Below are 16,080 nucleotides of genomic sequence, written 5' to 3'. Positions count from 1 at the left end.
GGTGTGTTGTAAAAAAGTTAAAATGTTTGAAGATTTCATTATAGAAGTGTGTTTTCTGTATATTTTGCATCGTATAATATGTTAATTTTTCAAATTATATAATTTAAAATTAATTGAAATGTTTAATTAAGCAATCCGAAACTTATTTATAAATTCAGTAAAATATTCTAGATTAATCAATTTGTAATATAAATTTATATTTTGAATTATGTAATTTAAAATATTTATATTTTGAATTATGTAATTTGAAATATATTTATTTTAAATATATTTTGAATTATGTAATCTGCAGTAGAATCCTTTTCTTGATAGAATCTGAAAGGAATATTTTGAAAATCATATTATGAATTACATAATTTTTTTCTGAATTTTGAAAAATACATAGAATTATATAACGCACAATGCATTTTTTTTAAAAAGTGTGTTATGGGTTTTTCTAGATCCAGAAAAAGCTTTCAAATTAAGTAATTCATAATGTATTTTTTTTACCGAAAGACAAAAACATATTTTCACATAAGTATGAGAGTGTTCCAAAAATGTATGGAGGTGTGGTAAGAAGTAGCCACAAACTAATCCTAGTTAGGCCCACAATAACATGACCACTAATCTTGACTGTTTCATCCTGCCTCTCCATATGTTCTTGTGTAACCCCATAAGTTTATAACAATTTTAAAAAATTATACATATTTCAGATTTCATCATCTAGAAACTATTCTTAAATCCAGAAAAAAGTTTCAGATTATATAATTCAGAAGCTAATCTCATACTACAAAAAAACTTTTAAATTATGTAATTCGAAAACCAATCACACAACAAAAAAACTTTTAAATTATGTAATTCGAAAACCAATCACACATCTGAAAAAAAGGTTTCCCGAGTACATAATCTGGAAGCTAATTACGAATTTTAAAAAAAACTTTCAGAATACATAATCCAAAATATTACAGAATGATATTTTTGGAATAAAAAATTTATGGAGGGTTAGAGAAGAACATATGGAGGGAGGTGCAGGAAGAAGTCTTTCACTTTTATACTCACTTGGATTGGCAGAAGTAGGAATGTCCTGTCCTCTCCAAGCCCCTCAGAAATTTGTATACAAAACCTTCATTCTGGATTAACAATTCTGTAGAGAAAGAAAGCACCCCTTTCGTAAATTCTGAATTAACTAGTTATCTAAAAGGAAGTCTTTAGATTTCAAATTAACCTCTCCGTGATGAAAGAGCCCTAAGGAGTGTGTGTAAGCTGGTATTGTTATATAAACAACAGATAAAAATGGACCAAAATTATTCGGAACAAACAAAATATAAAAGCAAATCGGAATAAAGTAAAGGCAATCACATGACTTCCCTTTACGGATGAAAGATTCCGATTGCCTACTATAAAAATCAGAGGAAAAGCAGATGACAATGTTAAGGAACTTGTATCCATGACCAGCACCAAAGGAACAAACCAAAACCAGCGTGCGTATGCATGAATAGAACACAATGAATTAAGAGCCCAACCCTGTTTGTACTATTGTGGACAGAAATGCATCTGCAGTAAGCATTCATATCCATTCATGAATAAATGGGTCGAACACCCCTCTCTCCAAACAAAAAAGAAGTATGGGGAAGCCAATCACTACCAAAAATTGCAAGTCTTCAAGGCATTCAATAATTGCATTCAAAAATATAGTTTTTTTAAATGAAAGAAGAAACCATAGTTTGGCTGGTTTAACATTTCACTCCATCATTTGCAATTTTCTAATCGCCACTTCCGAACAAGTAAATGTAAGACCATAAACAGATTTTTTTGTGGTACCTAAATTTTGCAAAACGATGAACAGAATATTCACGAGTGTCTGGTACATAAAAATTACTTGATTTTTAACAAAAAAACTAAATGGACAAATATTGGTGAATGGCAATGCAATTCTTGAGTCTTGACCACAATATCTAAGAGTGAATATAATAATCCACAGATTTAAATAGCATCTATTTCTCCCCTCTTTAAAACAAGACACTTAAAATAAATAATGAAACTAGCTACATCCATGGCTCCAATGACTCAAGAGGGCAGGTTAGGACTACTCATAAAGCAAGAAAGGGCCCAGTCCACGTTATAATTCAGTGTAAGTACTTTTGTGCCTGAAGCGCAAATATAGTTCGTGACAGGTTAGTTAGATTACATAAACAGTGAGATTTTACATTTTACTTGTATGTATTTTAGTTTGTTTCAGTACAGGTTCAATTTGTACCAACTAGAGATTGATCTTCCTTTTTTACTCTAAGATGAGACCACAGATCCCAGTTAGAAGTAAACAGACACAATTGACAGTCATCTCATCTCATCTCATTAGATTAGATAAATGTCAATGTCAAAAGGTTAATAAATCAAGTCTATAGTACTAAATAAACCCAACACAGATCCAAAAAAAGACCCCATTTTTAACCTTTCCCCCCCTCCCCAATAGGCACCAGCCTGTACCACTTGCATAACGGATCCAACAAAGTGAAATGACAACCCCAGTCCTCCATGGCATGCCAAATCAAGCACGTTTCTAGACTTTTAAGTAAATGACTATCTAGCTTGTAACTTGGAACAACTGTCGTCATGATCAATGCTCTCCAGGATATTTTTAATGAATATGATCTTTTTCTGTGATAATTTATTAATAAGAGAATAAGGACGGCAGGGAAACAGCAATGTTGCCTCATCATTTAGAGTCATAAATTTCTTAAATAAACAAGTACTCTATGAAGAAAGGTCTTAGGTATGGACTTTGGATACTCAGAAACACTTGCAAACCCAACAGGTGGAAATACGAAAGTTTTAGATTAATTATTATATGGTCATGAATATACTAGGCATGGAAATGTAACAAAAAGATTTAAAAAAACACAGTTTCGTTTCTTTCAGAACATATTACTATGGCAAACTGCAAGAGTCATCATAATATCATCAACCACCATCTATGAAACAATATAAAGGAACAGCCAAACCAGAACTAGAAAAGGAGATTTTTCTATTGCTAGCCATATACCAGTGACCACATAGACAAGCTGTCAAGCATTCCGTGGACTCCCCAACTCAAAATCCCCAATATAGCACCAATTCAAAGAATACACTGGATGATGCACGTATTTTGAATTGAAAAACATTAACTAGGTTTGACTGCTAGAAGATTAATAGAACTGTTAAGCTTTTGTGATCAGTACCGAAGGATATTAGTTTAAATTGAAGAGCCTATGCCATCATAGATATTTTAAACACCATTAAAGAGACTACAGTTTAGTAAGGGTTTGCAAATGAATGGTTGGGTAAGAAGCCAATGCCTTTATCACAATCTGAAGCAGCAGTTAGTTCTATATTCGTCTTGTGTATAAAAAACCTCCATTCGGTGATTTAAAATGGTATGCTTTAAAAAAAAAAACCAACAACAAATCCTTACCCTGTTTGGCCCGATTAAAGACCAAAATTTCGGAGATGTTTTCGAAAATCAACACGATTTACACATATATTGAGTTGAACAAAGACGAGTGAAACAGTAAGTCAGTGATATCCAAATAAATATTACTATCTGCCTACTTTCATGCCTCCAATAATCATACAGTTGCAAACTTTCAGCATCAAAGTGCTTCAAATCTCCACTGATTGAGATTTGAAGCCAGGTGTTCTAGAAAGCCAAACAAATAACACAAGTTGTGATGTGATGTGATGATAAATATATACAGTCATATACTACCAACAAAAAATTCCATTAAAAACCTAAACCAAATCTCATAAACATAAACCGTTGAAAGTATCAATTACCCAGACAGAATCAGAAAACGAATCTCCAAATTTTTCAAAACATCAGCCCGCCCAAAGAATTCACGTCCAAACCTGACATTCCCGATCTCCACCGACCAATTCGCCGGAACTGGCTTTCGAGGAAACACTAACGGGAACTTTCCGGCAGAGAACCTTTAGGATTCGCGTCCGGAACCTCCAGGAACCGGAGCGGAAGGAGGTGGAGGCGACAACCTGGACGTCAAAGAGAACGGAATTGGCGGTTCGTTCGGCGTTGAGATCGTTGATAAGAGAGGGTTGGAGGTAGGTGCCGGCAGCGACGAGGGTGGCATTGAGAGTGGTCTCGGACTCGGTGTCCTGTTTGAAGGGCGCGAGCTGGGAGTCGGCAACGTCGATAGTGCGGTAGAAGATGAAGGAGCGGAGGTCGTTGTAGGTGACGCTCATCTTCTTGTTGCCGTTGCGAACGATGAAGGCGACGTGCCACGTGGCGGAGAGGGATTGGGAAGTGGTGGAGAGGTTGGTGAGGGAGAGGGAGTGGAGGGTGAAGTGAGGGAGGGAGGGGCGGAGGACGAGCCAGGTGACGATGAGGATGACGCCGAAGATGACGGCCAGGCATATCATGGTGGCGAAGAAGGCGCGGAAGAAGGAGCGGGAGGCGTAGGACCGGGGGGCGGGGTAATTGGGGTTGTAGTATTGCGGCTGGGGGTAGGGAGGGGGAGCGGCGGCATATGGATATGCGGTGGCGGGCGGAGGAGGTTGAGCGCCGTTGTGGTGGTGGAAGGGCGGAGCGGGGTAGCCGGTGGCGGGGCGCGAAGGATCTTGCATAACGGAACGGAACAGCAAGTAACGTAAAGCGGTGTGTGAAGTGAGTGAGGGAGTGAAAGGTTGATGTTTTGATAGGTTGTTGGGATTTGTGCGTGTCGCTTTATTGCTCTTCAATTTTGGCTTTTTATAAAGAATAATACCCTTTTTTGACCTTCTCTCAAATTCTTTCATTCTAATATCGTTTTCAAAAACCATGCATAAAAAAGATTTCTCATTCTATATCTCTTTATTTATTTTTATTTTTTAAATATAAGATTCCCTTTTCATCATTCTCTAAAAGTATATTTTTTATTTTTTATTTCAATATTGTCGTTAAACATTTGCAAACTGATATTTTTTATTTTTTATTCATACCAAATTTGACTCTATGATTTGACTTTAAGCTGACTTAATAGATATGAGTGAAGAGTGAAATATTTCTAACAACAACGTGCGTGGGACGCATCCATGTCTCTAACACACCAATTCACGGTCAAACGTTTGTCACTTAGATATTGTTGTTTGGGTTTGTTCCGCTGAGTTCGCTATGAGACACGCTACCAGAAGTTCGACACAGAAAGTGAGGTGCTAATCCAACTTACAGTTTTTATAAAGAAGGTGAAGAACATTGGAGATAAAAAAAGTAGTTGTAATTTTGTACTCTCCCGGAATATGATTCTCATCGGATATAGACCTAATTTAATATAATTGGTTAAAGAATTAACGTGATTTCGGTCAGTATTATTTTAATGATAAAATATATATGTATATGGTAGTTTAAAGAATTATATTTTTATATAACACATTCTGTAATATTGTTTTCCATTATATTTTTTTATTGTTAAAAATAATAAAAAAACTATATTATCTTTCGTTAATGACGGTGTTGTCGGTGCAAATTTAGCTGTGGCAGCTTTTAAAGAACTTTGGTTTGAATGTTTTCTATTTTTAATTAAAAGGCATCTCTTCGTTTTTACTATTTTTTGTTTGTTTTAAAAGTCTGTACAAGAAAAAGGTCATTATTTTCTATTTTTATTTTCTTTTTAGACAAACTTTTGAAAACATAAAGATAGTTTTGTAATTAGAGATGAAAACAAAAACAATATTTTTTTCTCAAACTAAACTGAAGTACGTTTCTTTAGAATAATTAAAGTGCGATTTATGTACCGTTGATCAGTATTATTATTTTTTCTCTAAATGTTGTTACTATATCTTTTATTAATTTACTTAACTATCAAATAAAGTAATTTTAAAATATTTTAAAATTATATAATTGAGTCAATATCTTTAACTTTTTTTAATCCCACTTTATCATTTTTATTTTTTATGTAATTTATCATCTCAAATTTCAATCATATATATTCTCCGATTTTTTATCTTTTGAAATTACTACGCAGCAAATCTACATCTAAATTACTTTTTTTTCAAATATTTATTACATTTTCGTTTGTTTTCAACCTTTTAAATTTACTAAACTTAAAAAATCTAAATACTATAAAAAATATATACTCTCTCCATACCTAATTATAACCCTTTTTTAGAAAATTGTGTATATAAGAATCCTTATAGTTGAGTAATACATTAATTTTTTTAAAATACATTTAAATAAATGAGATATTTTCAGAAAGAAATTAATAAAATGCTTTAAATGAATTATATGAATTTTCTCCCTTCTAACTTGATAAAAGTTAATAAAATATTTAAATGAATGACATAAAATTTCTCTTTCCTAATCTTACTCAATTTCTTTACCTTTAAATATAATAAAAGAAATTTTGAAGAAAAAAATACACATTAAAGACCAATCTATTGTTTTTAACTATATTGCTTACATGTTACAAAGGGAAGAAAATCTAAAAATGTTGGAAAACGAAAAAAACATGAAAAATAATAAATAAATATTAAAATAAATTGATACATTAAAATTTTAATATATATAATTAATTATGTGCATTAATGTAATTACGTACGAAAATATAATTAATTATATGGTAAATTTTTTATTAATAATTTAATTATTAATGACATTTACATTTGTAAAAAATGTAAAATATAATTATGTTATTAAATCTATTCATATTTTATTATTATTATAATAAAAAATAATTAAAACAACATCATTAATATAATAAATATTTGTTTACTTTTTATTTATTTCCACTTTATTACTAAGTCCAAATAAGTTTACTTTTTTTTTTAATTTGTTTTCCACTCTCACTATTTCCATTGTCTAATTCAAACAAAAAATTCTTAAAGAATGTGAATCAGTTGAAAAGGTATTATAAATTAGGCTAGAGAGTAATATATTTTTTTCCTTCATAAAATGAGCATCTGTTACAAGTTATAGAGAAAAATGATCTGAGGAAAATATAATATATTTTACCTGATGCTTTCAATTACTTAAAATGGGTATAAAACAAATTTTCTGTATGTAATCTAATAATATATTTTCAGTAAATACTTTTGATTGTTTTTCTTGAATTACTAACCCCAGAATATTGGATTAGCTAAATTTCTCTATTTGCTTCTTATTACATCAGAATTGGAGTTCACCAGAAAGGTAGAACAGTGAAGGAGCATGTCCACACAATTGATCGTAAGTTGATGTTATTCATTCGTATGGTTACTATTTACAACAGCATAAAAAGAATTACAAAATAAATGAAAGAAGAAAAGACAAAGCCTGTTTGTTCTCTCAATTCAAGTGGCACTTGAAAAGCTATAAAATGTAGAAAAGTAAATGAAAAAATCAAACACAAGCAAACTTACCAGGATTAAAACACCCCATTAACTGCGCCCTGCACTTTCGTCAATCATCAATCCTTTTAAACTCTTGGCTAACCAAATGGCTGTCTCCCTTGGGGAAACTTTATCTTTTCCAAAAGGCTTCAGAACAACTGCAAGTTCCTCCAATCTATTTTGCTGCAGCAAATCTGCAGATAATTCTAACAGTCCTTCAAGGGCCTCAGCTCTCTGCCTGGAAGATTTAACATCCAAAATTTCCTTTGCTGGTGGTTCCACTTCAGCTGTAGGAGTGTATCCGGAATACTCAGGAGAATCAGATTTTGCAACAAGAGAATCAGGATTTTCCACATCTTGTTCCCTAACACCAGGATGATCAGAAAAACTTGATTTCATGCTCAACGAGTCGATGCAACTTGAAGATTTTAAGTTAGGAGGATTACTCAAGTTTCTAATTTCCATATTTTCAGAAATATTTGACTTGCCAATAGCTTCTGAGCAATTAGAAGATTTTAGGGTCAAAGGAGTGCTCACGTTTCTCATTTCTATATCATCCCTTATAATGTTGATAAACTTACCAACATCTACATTTTGAACTCCCATGTCCACGGATTCCTTCACTGGCTGCTCACTCCCCACACGATAACTGCTATGGCGTATGACATGAATGACATCATCAAAAGCTGGAGGAAAATGGCCAACAGCTGGCCTTTCTGGTCCCAGAACAGTTCCTTTCTCCTCTTGTAAAACTTTCTGGCTTGAAATTTTAGTGGAGATAATCAAAGGAGCAGTTTCTTCTGCTGATGACAGTCTTCCCCTCACCATAAATTTGTCATCACTGGAGAGGCACATAAGTTTTGGCTGGCTAACTCTATCAAGCATATTATTTGGCTTGCTTGCTGGACCAAATTCTTCACAAACAGACTTTTCTCCAGAAATGGGGACTGGCTGTTGAGGAGACTTGGTTGAAGACATCTCCTTAGAAATATCTTCAACATCTTCCATTTCTTCAGTGATTTCAGCAGAGGATTCTACAGATGTATTATCACACCTGGAGCCAGCAGATATGGTCCTCTGATTTATGGGAAAACTATCATCAGAAGCAAACATTACCTCAGCATCTTGAACTGAATGATCTGGAGATAAACTGGGACATACTTTCTCGTCACTAGTCATTATCTTCTGAAAGTGTGGCGTAATGACAGGGGTTTCCTCAGAAAATTGTTCAGACATCTCAAAATGCGAATAGGATGCAGGTGAACTGCTATCTGCTCGTGATTTCACATTTTCAGCGTTGTTTAAATTCTCTTGAACAGGAAGTGTTGTTTCACTTAAGTCAATAAAAGTGGTTGCAAAATCAGAAAGTTCGAATCCTTGAATAGAGAAAGAAGATGAGACAGAATTGCTGCTGTCTGTTTGCATTCCTTTGGAACTGCTTTCAAAAGTCTTTAAAGGCTCTCGGGTAATCTCTCTAGAAACATGTGGTAGAAGACTGTTGGTCAACTGGTTATGGCTTATCTTAGGCTCCCGAACCATTTTGTTTGGACTTGACTTTCCAGTATAATTTGCTGCATTTGGAACATCAAACCCAACCTGTCTCACGTGTCCTGGAAAAGAAGGTGGCTTAAGTAAGCTTGGAGGAGTCTTTTGCCTTGGCTTAGCAGGAACTTCACGACCTTCTACTTGCTTGGAAGGACCCAGTGGTGGAATCACACTATGTCGAGGTTTAGTTTTTGGTGTGGATTCAATCATTGGTAACTGCCAGCATGAATCAGTGTACCAGAAATAAATTTCAATGTTACGAAGGAATCTTCAAAAGTAACTAATATTACACTAAAGCATTTATAATGGTTATGTACCTGATGCTTTGATGTATGTGATCCTGGCAATCTTTTTGCAGGATCAGGAGTTGCTTTTGAAGGTGCAATAGTTGGCACCTCCAAATTCGACTTCAAATCACAAGCACCAAAATTGAGTTTGGGCAATTTGGACAATGTCTCTGTATTTATTTTATGCGTCAACACACCACCACCCTTTATGCTATTACCCCTTATTGGAGAACTTGTCTCTCTAAGTTTTCTATTTCTTAATGCTGTCACTACGTTCTTAATTGCTATTGGTTGCTTAGATACAACATTAGAATTGTGATCATTATTAAACTGCTTTGTCACCACTTGATCAACAGTTTTGGCATTGACTTTGATAGAGCCATTTCCTTCTTCACCAGGCCGAAGTTGCTCAGAGCCATCATCCTCAACTGGGGTCATGTCTAGTTCAGTACTTTTGCCATCACACTTCGGCACTGCATTTGCAGTCTTTTTCATATTTGACATCAAACTATCTTTCTCCGTACTTGAACTACTACTGTTTTGACCTTCTGGCTTATTTTTTCGAGGATGATGAACAACAGAAATTGGCTTTTCAGGAGAACTGACTGTTGGAGTACAGAAAGATGAACGATATTGATCAACATAAGGTAACAAATAAGGATGCTTTAAGACTTCAGATGCCTGTGAAATTATATAATGAAATTGCTCAAGATTAGCAACAGTAGGAAACCAGTGTAACATTGGAAATAAGATCACTCTCAAATAGAGGCTTACTGTTGGACGATGCTCAGGATTTTTCCTCAGCATGCCCTTTATCAGTGTTTTCCTGTAGGTATGAACCAAATTTTAAGATTTCCAGTGAACATACATGAGAAGCAAGAATAGAAATATATGTGTGTATAAATATGTATATATATCATCCTCTAAACCTAGACAGATTTGAGCTTCTCTTATTGCCAAACAGAAGCCTTTCAGTCCTTTCTAAATGAATGGCAGCAAAAGCAAAAGATAATTAATTTAGCCTGAGTAATGACTCTGCTTTCCATCAACATAATGATACTAGCCTCAACAAAAGCAGATGATACTTACAAAGATGGGGAATAGCAGGGAGGCAGAGGGCCAATAGAGGAACGGTTTATCTTGCTTATCAAACCTGCCATATCCTGAAACAATATTTACCATGCTTATCAAGGGAAAAGAAAAAACACGATGACAAATTGCATTCTCACATAAATATATCAGACAAGATGGGGTCTACAACAAGCTTATATGTAGAAGTTCGAAATCCACTGATATCACAATAGCAACAACCACAAAATAGGTCATGATGAGGATTCTGGAAGGTATAGTTCTTTGATCATGCCCAGGCTTTTATAGTTTTATCCCTTCTAGATCATTTACATTAGGGGTGGGCAAAAAATCTTCTTGGCCCAAATTTATGGTTTGCTGATCAAGTCCAACCCATTATACATCCATTTAATCAGATCATATTTTTGTTCCACCCTAAATTTTTTAGTTACTCAATCCAGATGCTGATTTTTTTCCATGTGGATTTTAGAAATTGGAAAACTCAATAACATTTTTTTCTCTAAGCTAGCTTTGAACGAGGAGACCGAATAGGAAATCTGATTCACTGAATCACAGTCCTCTTTCTTCTTCACAGTTCAACCCCAAAAATCCAATCTCATAAACCCCAGTTAATGAAGAGGGAAAATCCAATCTTCTTTGTCACATCTTCTTTGCAACATTTCTTCAATTAATTTGGTAATAACTACTATTTTCCTTTACTGATTCATTCTAGTTCAATTTCTCATACAATTCTCTCTATTTTTAGCATTCACAAATTTCAAGTTGCTTCCAACGAAGCTTCTGATATGTTTGTTAACAGTATGGCATCCATTCGTAATAAACTTAATTTTTATACTTCCTTTCAAGTAATTTTGCTACATTGAGCTCTCCATCTGTCAACCTCAAGTGCATAAGCATTGAAGCAAAAGCGCTACACTCGTGGAAATGGAATTATATCTTCAATATTCATCTCAGATTTGGTAAGTCCAATGCATATCCTTAATTTGAATATGTGCATTTCTTTTTCTTTCATTTTGATGGACAAATTAAAAATACACACTCCATACTTTGAGATGAATGTCATTATATATTCTACTGGGAAATTTGGTGGAGAATGTCTCAATGATTTCGTTCAATGCTTGAATAATTTCCATATAATTTTATGGATGAAAAACCACATAATGGTAGAAACGCAGGTTACTACCACTAATAGTGGTGTACTTATTTTTTAAATTTCATGCCTTTTTCCCACATGGATTCCTTTGGTTTCTATATCTAGAGCCATTGGATTATGGTGGAATGATTACGTATACCCAATGGACTTCCTATGTGTCTTCAAATCACAAGTGACAATCTTTTGGTATGTAACTCAACCATTTTACACTCTTTTTCTCATTCATGATAAAAAAAATTGTTTATAGAAACATAATATTACATGAATACACAAACAGTTTTATGGCAATTTCTTAGAAGTTAGCTTTCAAAGATTGTATTATCCAAAAGAAATTAGTCATTTTTTAGAAAATATGGATTCGGAATTAAAATTTGGTCCAAATATTTGGATTTGGATTGGATACATGAACTTTTCCTTGACTTGCAATAAATAGTATATTTGTTAATTTGGGTCCAGATATGAGATATTTTGTTCAGATCAAACTTGAGGATAACATATTAAAAGAATGAGCAAATGATTGTAGCATATATATAAATACTTCAAAAATAAGTAAAATATTATATATATAGGAACTCTTGATCAAAAAAATTGTTATCCTAGACCATTATGCAATTTAATACGTTATCCTTTCTGTTGAACAAAAATGCAACTTTACTATCTGTTTGATTAACACGTGATATTACATTCATATATGACTTAATGACCGTGCATTAGATAAGGCATATGATTATAGCATACCTATAATTACTATAAAGTAAAAAAAGAAATCAATGGAATACTTACAAAAGCTTTAAAAGCCGGGCGATGAGCAGCCATCTCATATATACAACACCCTGAACAACAAAAATGCATTTTAGCTGTAGCAAAACGAATATCAGATATCCATTGCATGAAACATATACCTAGTGACCAAATGTCAGATTTGAATCCATAAGGAATATCTGCAAGCAGTTCAGGACACATATAGTTGGGAGTTCCTACCACCTGCACACAAATATTTACAGAAATTAATTTCCTCAACCAGTAACTTCACATTTATAAGACAAATGCAATGCTAATCATATGGTACCGATGTCATATTATAAACCTGTAGTAATTGGAAATTATTAAAACATGGATTGCATCCTTTCAAAAATGTGAAAGCTGATAAATACAAAGCTCATTACAACATAGTCTTCCAGCTGAATCAGATTCAAGTAGAAACTTCGATCTTATCAAATCTGAAACAAGGAAATTAATATATAATCCATTTAAACAACACTCAATTGGTGTCCACATTTTCTATTTTATAAATATTAGTATAAAAAGAAGAAAATAAGAAAGCTTGCAAAAAGAAAAGGGTATGCAACACAAGATTAAAATGTGGCTTCATGGAAATGCCAACTTAGCCTATTTTAGAGTATTGTCACTCACAACTACTGGCATCCTCTTGGTCATCCCTATTGAACTAATATAAACTCACTTTCAAGATATATCACATCACATATGCATAGGTTTAAGTGTCACCGTGGTCAACAAAGAAAAATATTTATAGTAATTAGTATTACAAGGAAAAAAACAAAATATCTCATAAGATGAATAAACTTACTTAAAGGATTTCAAAGTGTTTTCTTTCACCTAAAACTAATAGGCCTGCAAGTCTATTTATCGAGGTTTGACATCAATTTTTGCCTTGGCTACAGTAGATGTTTTATACGAAAAAAAAAAATCCTTTTATGTAAAAAAAAAATAGTTAACAAAAATTGTTTCTAGCAGTCATGGCATAAATTTTATTTAAAATAAGTGTTTTGGTCAGAGTTTACATTTAATATCATAGTAATAACCAGAATGGGGAGTATGGTGTGATGTGAAGGAATAAATCAACCGAACAACCAGAGAAATTTTAATTAAACATAGTGAAAGTCGATGTTAGCTAATGGCTTACCAAATAGACCCTAACAAGCATAGTAACAAAGAGAAGTTTTCTATTCTCATGGGCAGATACTCTAGGATACTAAGTTTGATAAGAAGATGCTAGAAAAATTGAATGATTATATGTAAATAGGAATGGGTATTCTTGGAGAGTAAGTATAACTAAATATGTCAAACTGAGGGAGAAAGCAAGGGGAGTGATGTAAGGATGAAACCCCAGGCTCTAACTTGGTTTTAGAGCTGCTCAGCTTATGATGTTAACATGTAGGGTTCAACAATGCCGTAAACTTGACAGAATAATATCTAGCATGAATCTTTACATCATTCAAACAAAACAAATGGATTTAAAGAAGAAAAAAAGCAGAAAGTTCCCATTTCTCACATACCGAAGAAGCCAAATCATCCGCTTTTAGTGTCTTAGCAAGCCCAAAATCCCCTATATAGTTGTCAGGAAATTACAGACAAAATTCAGGATGCAAACATCATAATCTATCCCTAAATAAGTCAGATACGGTAGATGAACTCACCAAGGCGAACATCTTGATCCTTGGTAAGAAAGATATTGGAACACTGCAAGTAGAGTTGAAAAAAATAATTTGATACATTTTCAAATTGAAGATTAAGGAAAGAAAAAGAAGCACCATGTTTACCATATAATTTTTGTCTCATAAGTAATACCTTTAGGTCGCGATGTAAAACAAAATTTGAATGCAGGTATTCCACTGCCAAGAGTAGTTGAGTAAACCACTTGCAGAGTTTCTTAGCAATGCCAAAGACATCCAACGTAAGCAACCAAAATTCTCAAACAACAATACGTGAATTACGAAAACCGAATATATTTGTGGCAAAATACCTCCTCAGGAAAGTAAACCCCATTTGACTTTTTCATCAATGCAGCCCTGTTAAACATAGCAAAATAGTAAGTAATCAGACATACACAACTAATGAACTTCACACGATACTAGTGGGAGTTCACAATTCAAAGATATTACTCACATGTCTCCACCTTCACAATATCCAGTAACAATGCAAACATAGCAACCCTGCAACACAACCAAAACATGTTTAGCCAAAAAAATAACCGTCATAGTATAACAATTGAAACGGTGTGCTCTGTCTCACCTTCTCAACCCAAGCCTCTTTGAATTCCACAATGTAAGGGTGCTGAATTCGAGCAATAAGCGCCATCTACAATTCCCAAAACAGTCAACAAAGGTCAAATCTCAGAGCACTTCGCAAATCAACAAACAAGTAACCAAAAACCTACCTCCTGATGAGCAGATCTTCTGCATCGTTCCGTCTGCCGCGCGAGCCTGATTTTCTTCAACACGTACCTGCAATCCACGGACCAAACGAAGCGTCAGTTCTCCAAATTCAAACCAACACAATCCACTTACAGACTCAGCCAAACGCAAAAATCAAGAAGCAAAACGGCGCGCACTTCTTCTTCTCCGCTTTGTGGTTCACCAGAATCGCGGCGCCAAACGCTCCGCGACCGATCTGCTCCATGATCTCGTAGTGATCCATCCGCGACTCCATCAGGCTCCCGATCCAATTGCGATAAACCGGTTACGCTCAGAACGAAATCCACCCTCCGAACTCCGGCAACGGCGCCGAAACCGTTTCTACATTGCTTCCGCAACGAAACCACGTTCGAGGCTATCGTTCGCTGCTTCTGACCATCCCTAACGTGTCTCCGCAATCAATGCAGTAGTGCTTCGGCCACACTCACTTCTCTCTCACACTCTCACAACGCTGTAATGATAACAATAATGTGAATTACGCAGCGTAATGATCTCGCGCAGAAATTGCAATGATGAGTTACTTTTTCTTGTGCCGAAAATGAAAACAAAGAACACCAAGACTAAGAAGAAACAAAAACTACACACACGCTCTCTCTCTCTAAGATGACGAGTCTAGAGAGAGAAAGAAAGAGCGTACATACGCCGACAGTCACAGCTGGTCTACCACACCAACTTCCCCCTTTCATTTTTCGTCTTTATTTATATATAATAATGTAGTATATACGTATTTCGTATTTTATTAAGTGATGGATTCTTTTTCTTAATTTTTTTGAAAAGTCTTCTGAAATTAAGCTAAAAGCAAACAATTACGTAAAGAATTAGATTAATTTCACTCTGAGGTTCCGTTAACTTCAAAAATCAGCACCCATTGACATGGATTACAGAGGAAAGTACCAGTTATCCATTGCTAATTAACAAAACAATTATGTGTAGAAAGTAGAACTCACAGTAGCAGTCAGAAGAATTGCAGGGTTGCAACAGTACCCAAAATTTAGTTCGCTTAAGGGATAAAATATTTGTTGCCACAAAAACAAATATCCTTACTTAAATATGATTTAACGTATAATATATCTTAGTCTTGTTATTATAAGGTGCTATAACGTATAATAATACTTTCTAATTAAGTAATACAAACAACATGATATAGATATCTCCTTCTGTTTTTTTCACCTACAAACAAAAATTAATTATCGGGGGTGACGTTTCACCAGCTTTGTTAATTTGAGGCATTCACATTATATGTGATTTTTAAATATTTTTTATTCCCAGAACGTTTTCTTCTTCATTCTTAAGTTTGCTCCAAAGCGAGGTGTTCATGTTTTTAACTTATGTGAGAAGTGGTGAAGTTGTGTTCTCTTGTGGAGGGAGAACGAAAGCATTTTGTTAAGGTTATTTTGCATATCTTGTAGAAAAAGGTATGATTTCAGAATGCTTTTACTTATATTTATCAAAATAAAAAATATTTAAAGTTTCTTAC

The 16,080-nt window shown here is 34.2% G+C and overlaps 2 protein-coding genes across 3 annotated transcripts; both read right to left on the bottom strand.

The window, feature by feature from the left end:
* Positions 1 to 3,540: 3,540 nt before the first annotated feature.
* On the bottom strand, positions 3,541 to 4,707 carry LOC137835607 (uncharacterized protein At1g08160). Its single transcript, XM_068644195.1, has one exon. The coding sequence runs from the start codon at positions 4,594 to 4,596 to the stop codon at positions 3,853 to 3,855; it is 744 nt and encodes a 247-aa protein (XP_068500296.1). The 5' UTR covers positions 4,597 to 4,707; the 3' UTR covers positions 3,541 to 3,852.
* A 2,458-nt stretch (positions 4,708 to 7,165) lies between these two features.
* On the bottom strand, positions 7,166 to 15,283 carry LOC137835606 (serine/threonine-protein kinase Nek5-like). 2 transcript variants are annotated; one of them, XM_068644193.1, is made up of 14 exons: positions 14,741 to 15,283; positions 14,567 to 14,633; positions 14,422 to 14,487; positions 14,296 to 14,342; positions 14,153 to 14,198; positions 13,978 to 14,058; positions 13,827 to 13,869; positions 13,686 to 13,735; positions 12,291 to 12,372; positions 12,172 to 12,221; positions 10,236 to 10,309; positions 9,921 to 9,972; positions 9,177 to 9,827; positions 7,166 to 9,075 (listed from the first exon to the last, which is right to left on the bottom strand). In XM_068644193.1, exons 1-14 carry the CDS (start codon positions 14,836 to 14,838, stop codon positions 7,363 to 7,365), a joined length of 3,120 nt encoding a protein of 1,039 aa, XP_068500294.1. In that variant the 5' UTR covers positions 14,839 to 15,283; the 3' UTR covers positions 7,166 to 7,362. The 2 variants fall into 2 exon arrangements, with proteins under 2 accessions (XP_068500294.1, XP_068500295.1); XM_068644194.1 differs by lacking the exons at positions 13,978 to 14,058; positions 14,153 to 14,198; positions 14,296 to 14,342; ... (1 more) ...; positions 14,567 to 14,633; positions 14,741 to 15,283 and adding an exon at positions 12,555 to 12,608 and having other exon boundaries at positions 13,827 to 13,841.
* Between the last annotated feature and the right edge of the window lie 797 nt (positions 15,284 to 16,080).

The sequence above is a fragment of the Phaseolus vulgaris genome, chromosome 5, assembly GCF_000499845.2.
Source record: "Phaseolus vulgaris cultivar G19833 chromosome 5, P. vulgaris v2.0, whole genome shotgun sequence".
NCBI lineage: Eukaryota > Viridiplantae > Streptophyta > Magnoliopsida > Fabales > Fabaceae > Phaseolus > Phaseolus vulgaris.
The sequence above is the reverse complement of the archived record's forward strand: the minus strand, read 5'-3'. Positions and strand labels throughout refer to the sequence as shown.

What these genes read in the sequence shown, in the direction of transcription:
- LOC137835607 (XM_068644195.1), bottom strand. Translation starts at nt 4,596, where the DNA reads ATGCAAGATCCTTCGCGCCCCGCCACCGGCTACCCCGCTCCGCCCTTC.
- LOC137835606 (XM_068644193.1), bottom strand. Translation starts at nt 14,838, where the DNA reads ATGGAGTCGCGGATGGATCACTACGAGATCATGGAGCAGATCGGTCGC. An exon ending in AAGAGGCTTGGGTTGAGAAG is followed by an intron (nt 14,343 to 14,421) that starts GTGAGACAGAGC and finishes GTTGTGTTGCAG; the next exon opens with GGTTGCTATGTTTGCATTGT. An exon ending in CGGATGATTTGGCTTCTTCG is followed by an intron (nt 12,373 to 13,685) that starts GTATGTGAGAAA and finishes ATTTGTGTGCAG; the next exon opens with GTGGTAGGAACTCCCAACTA.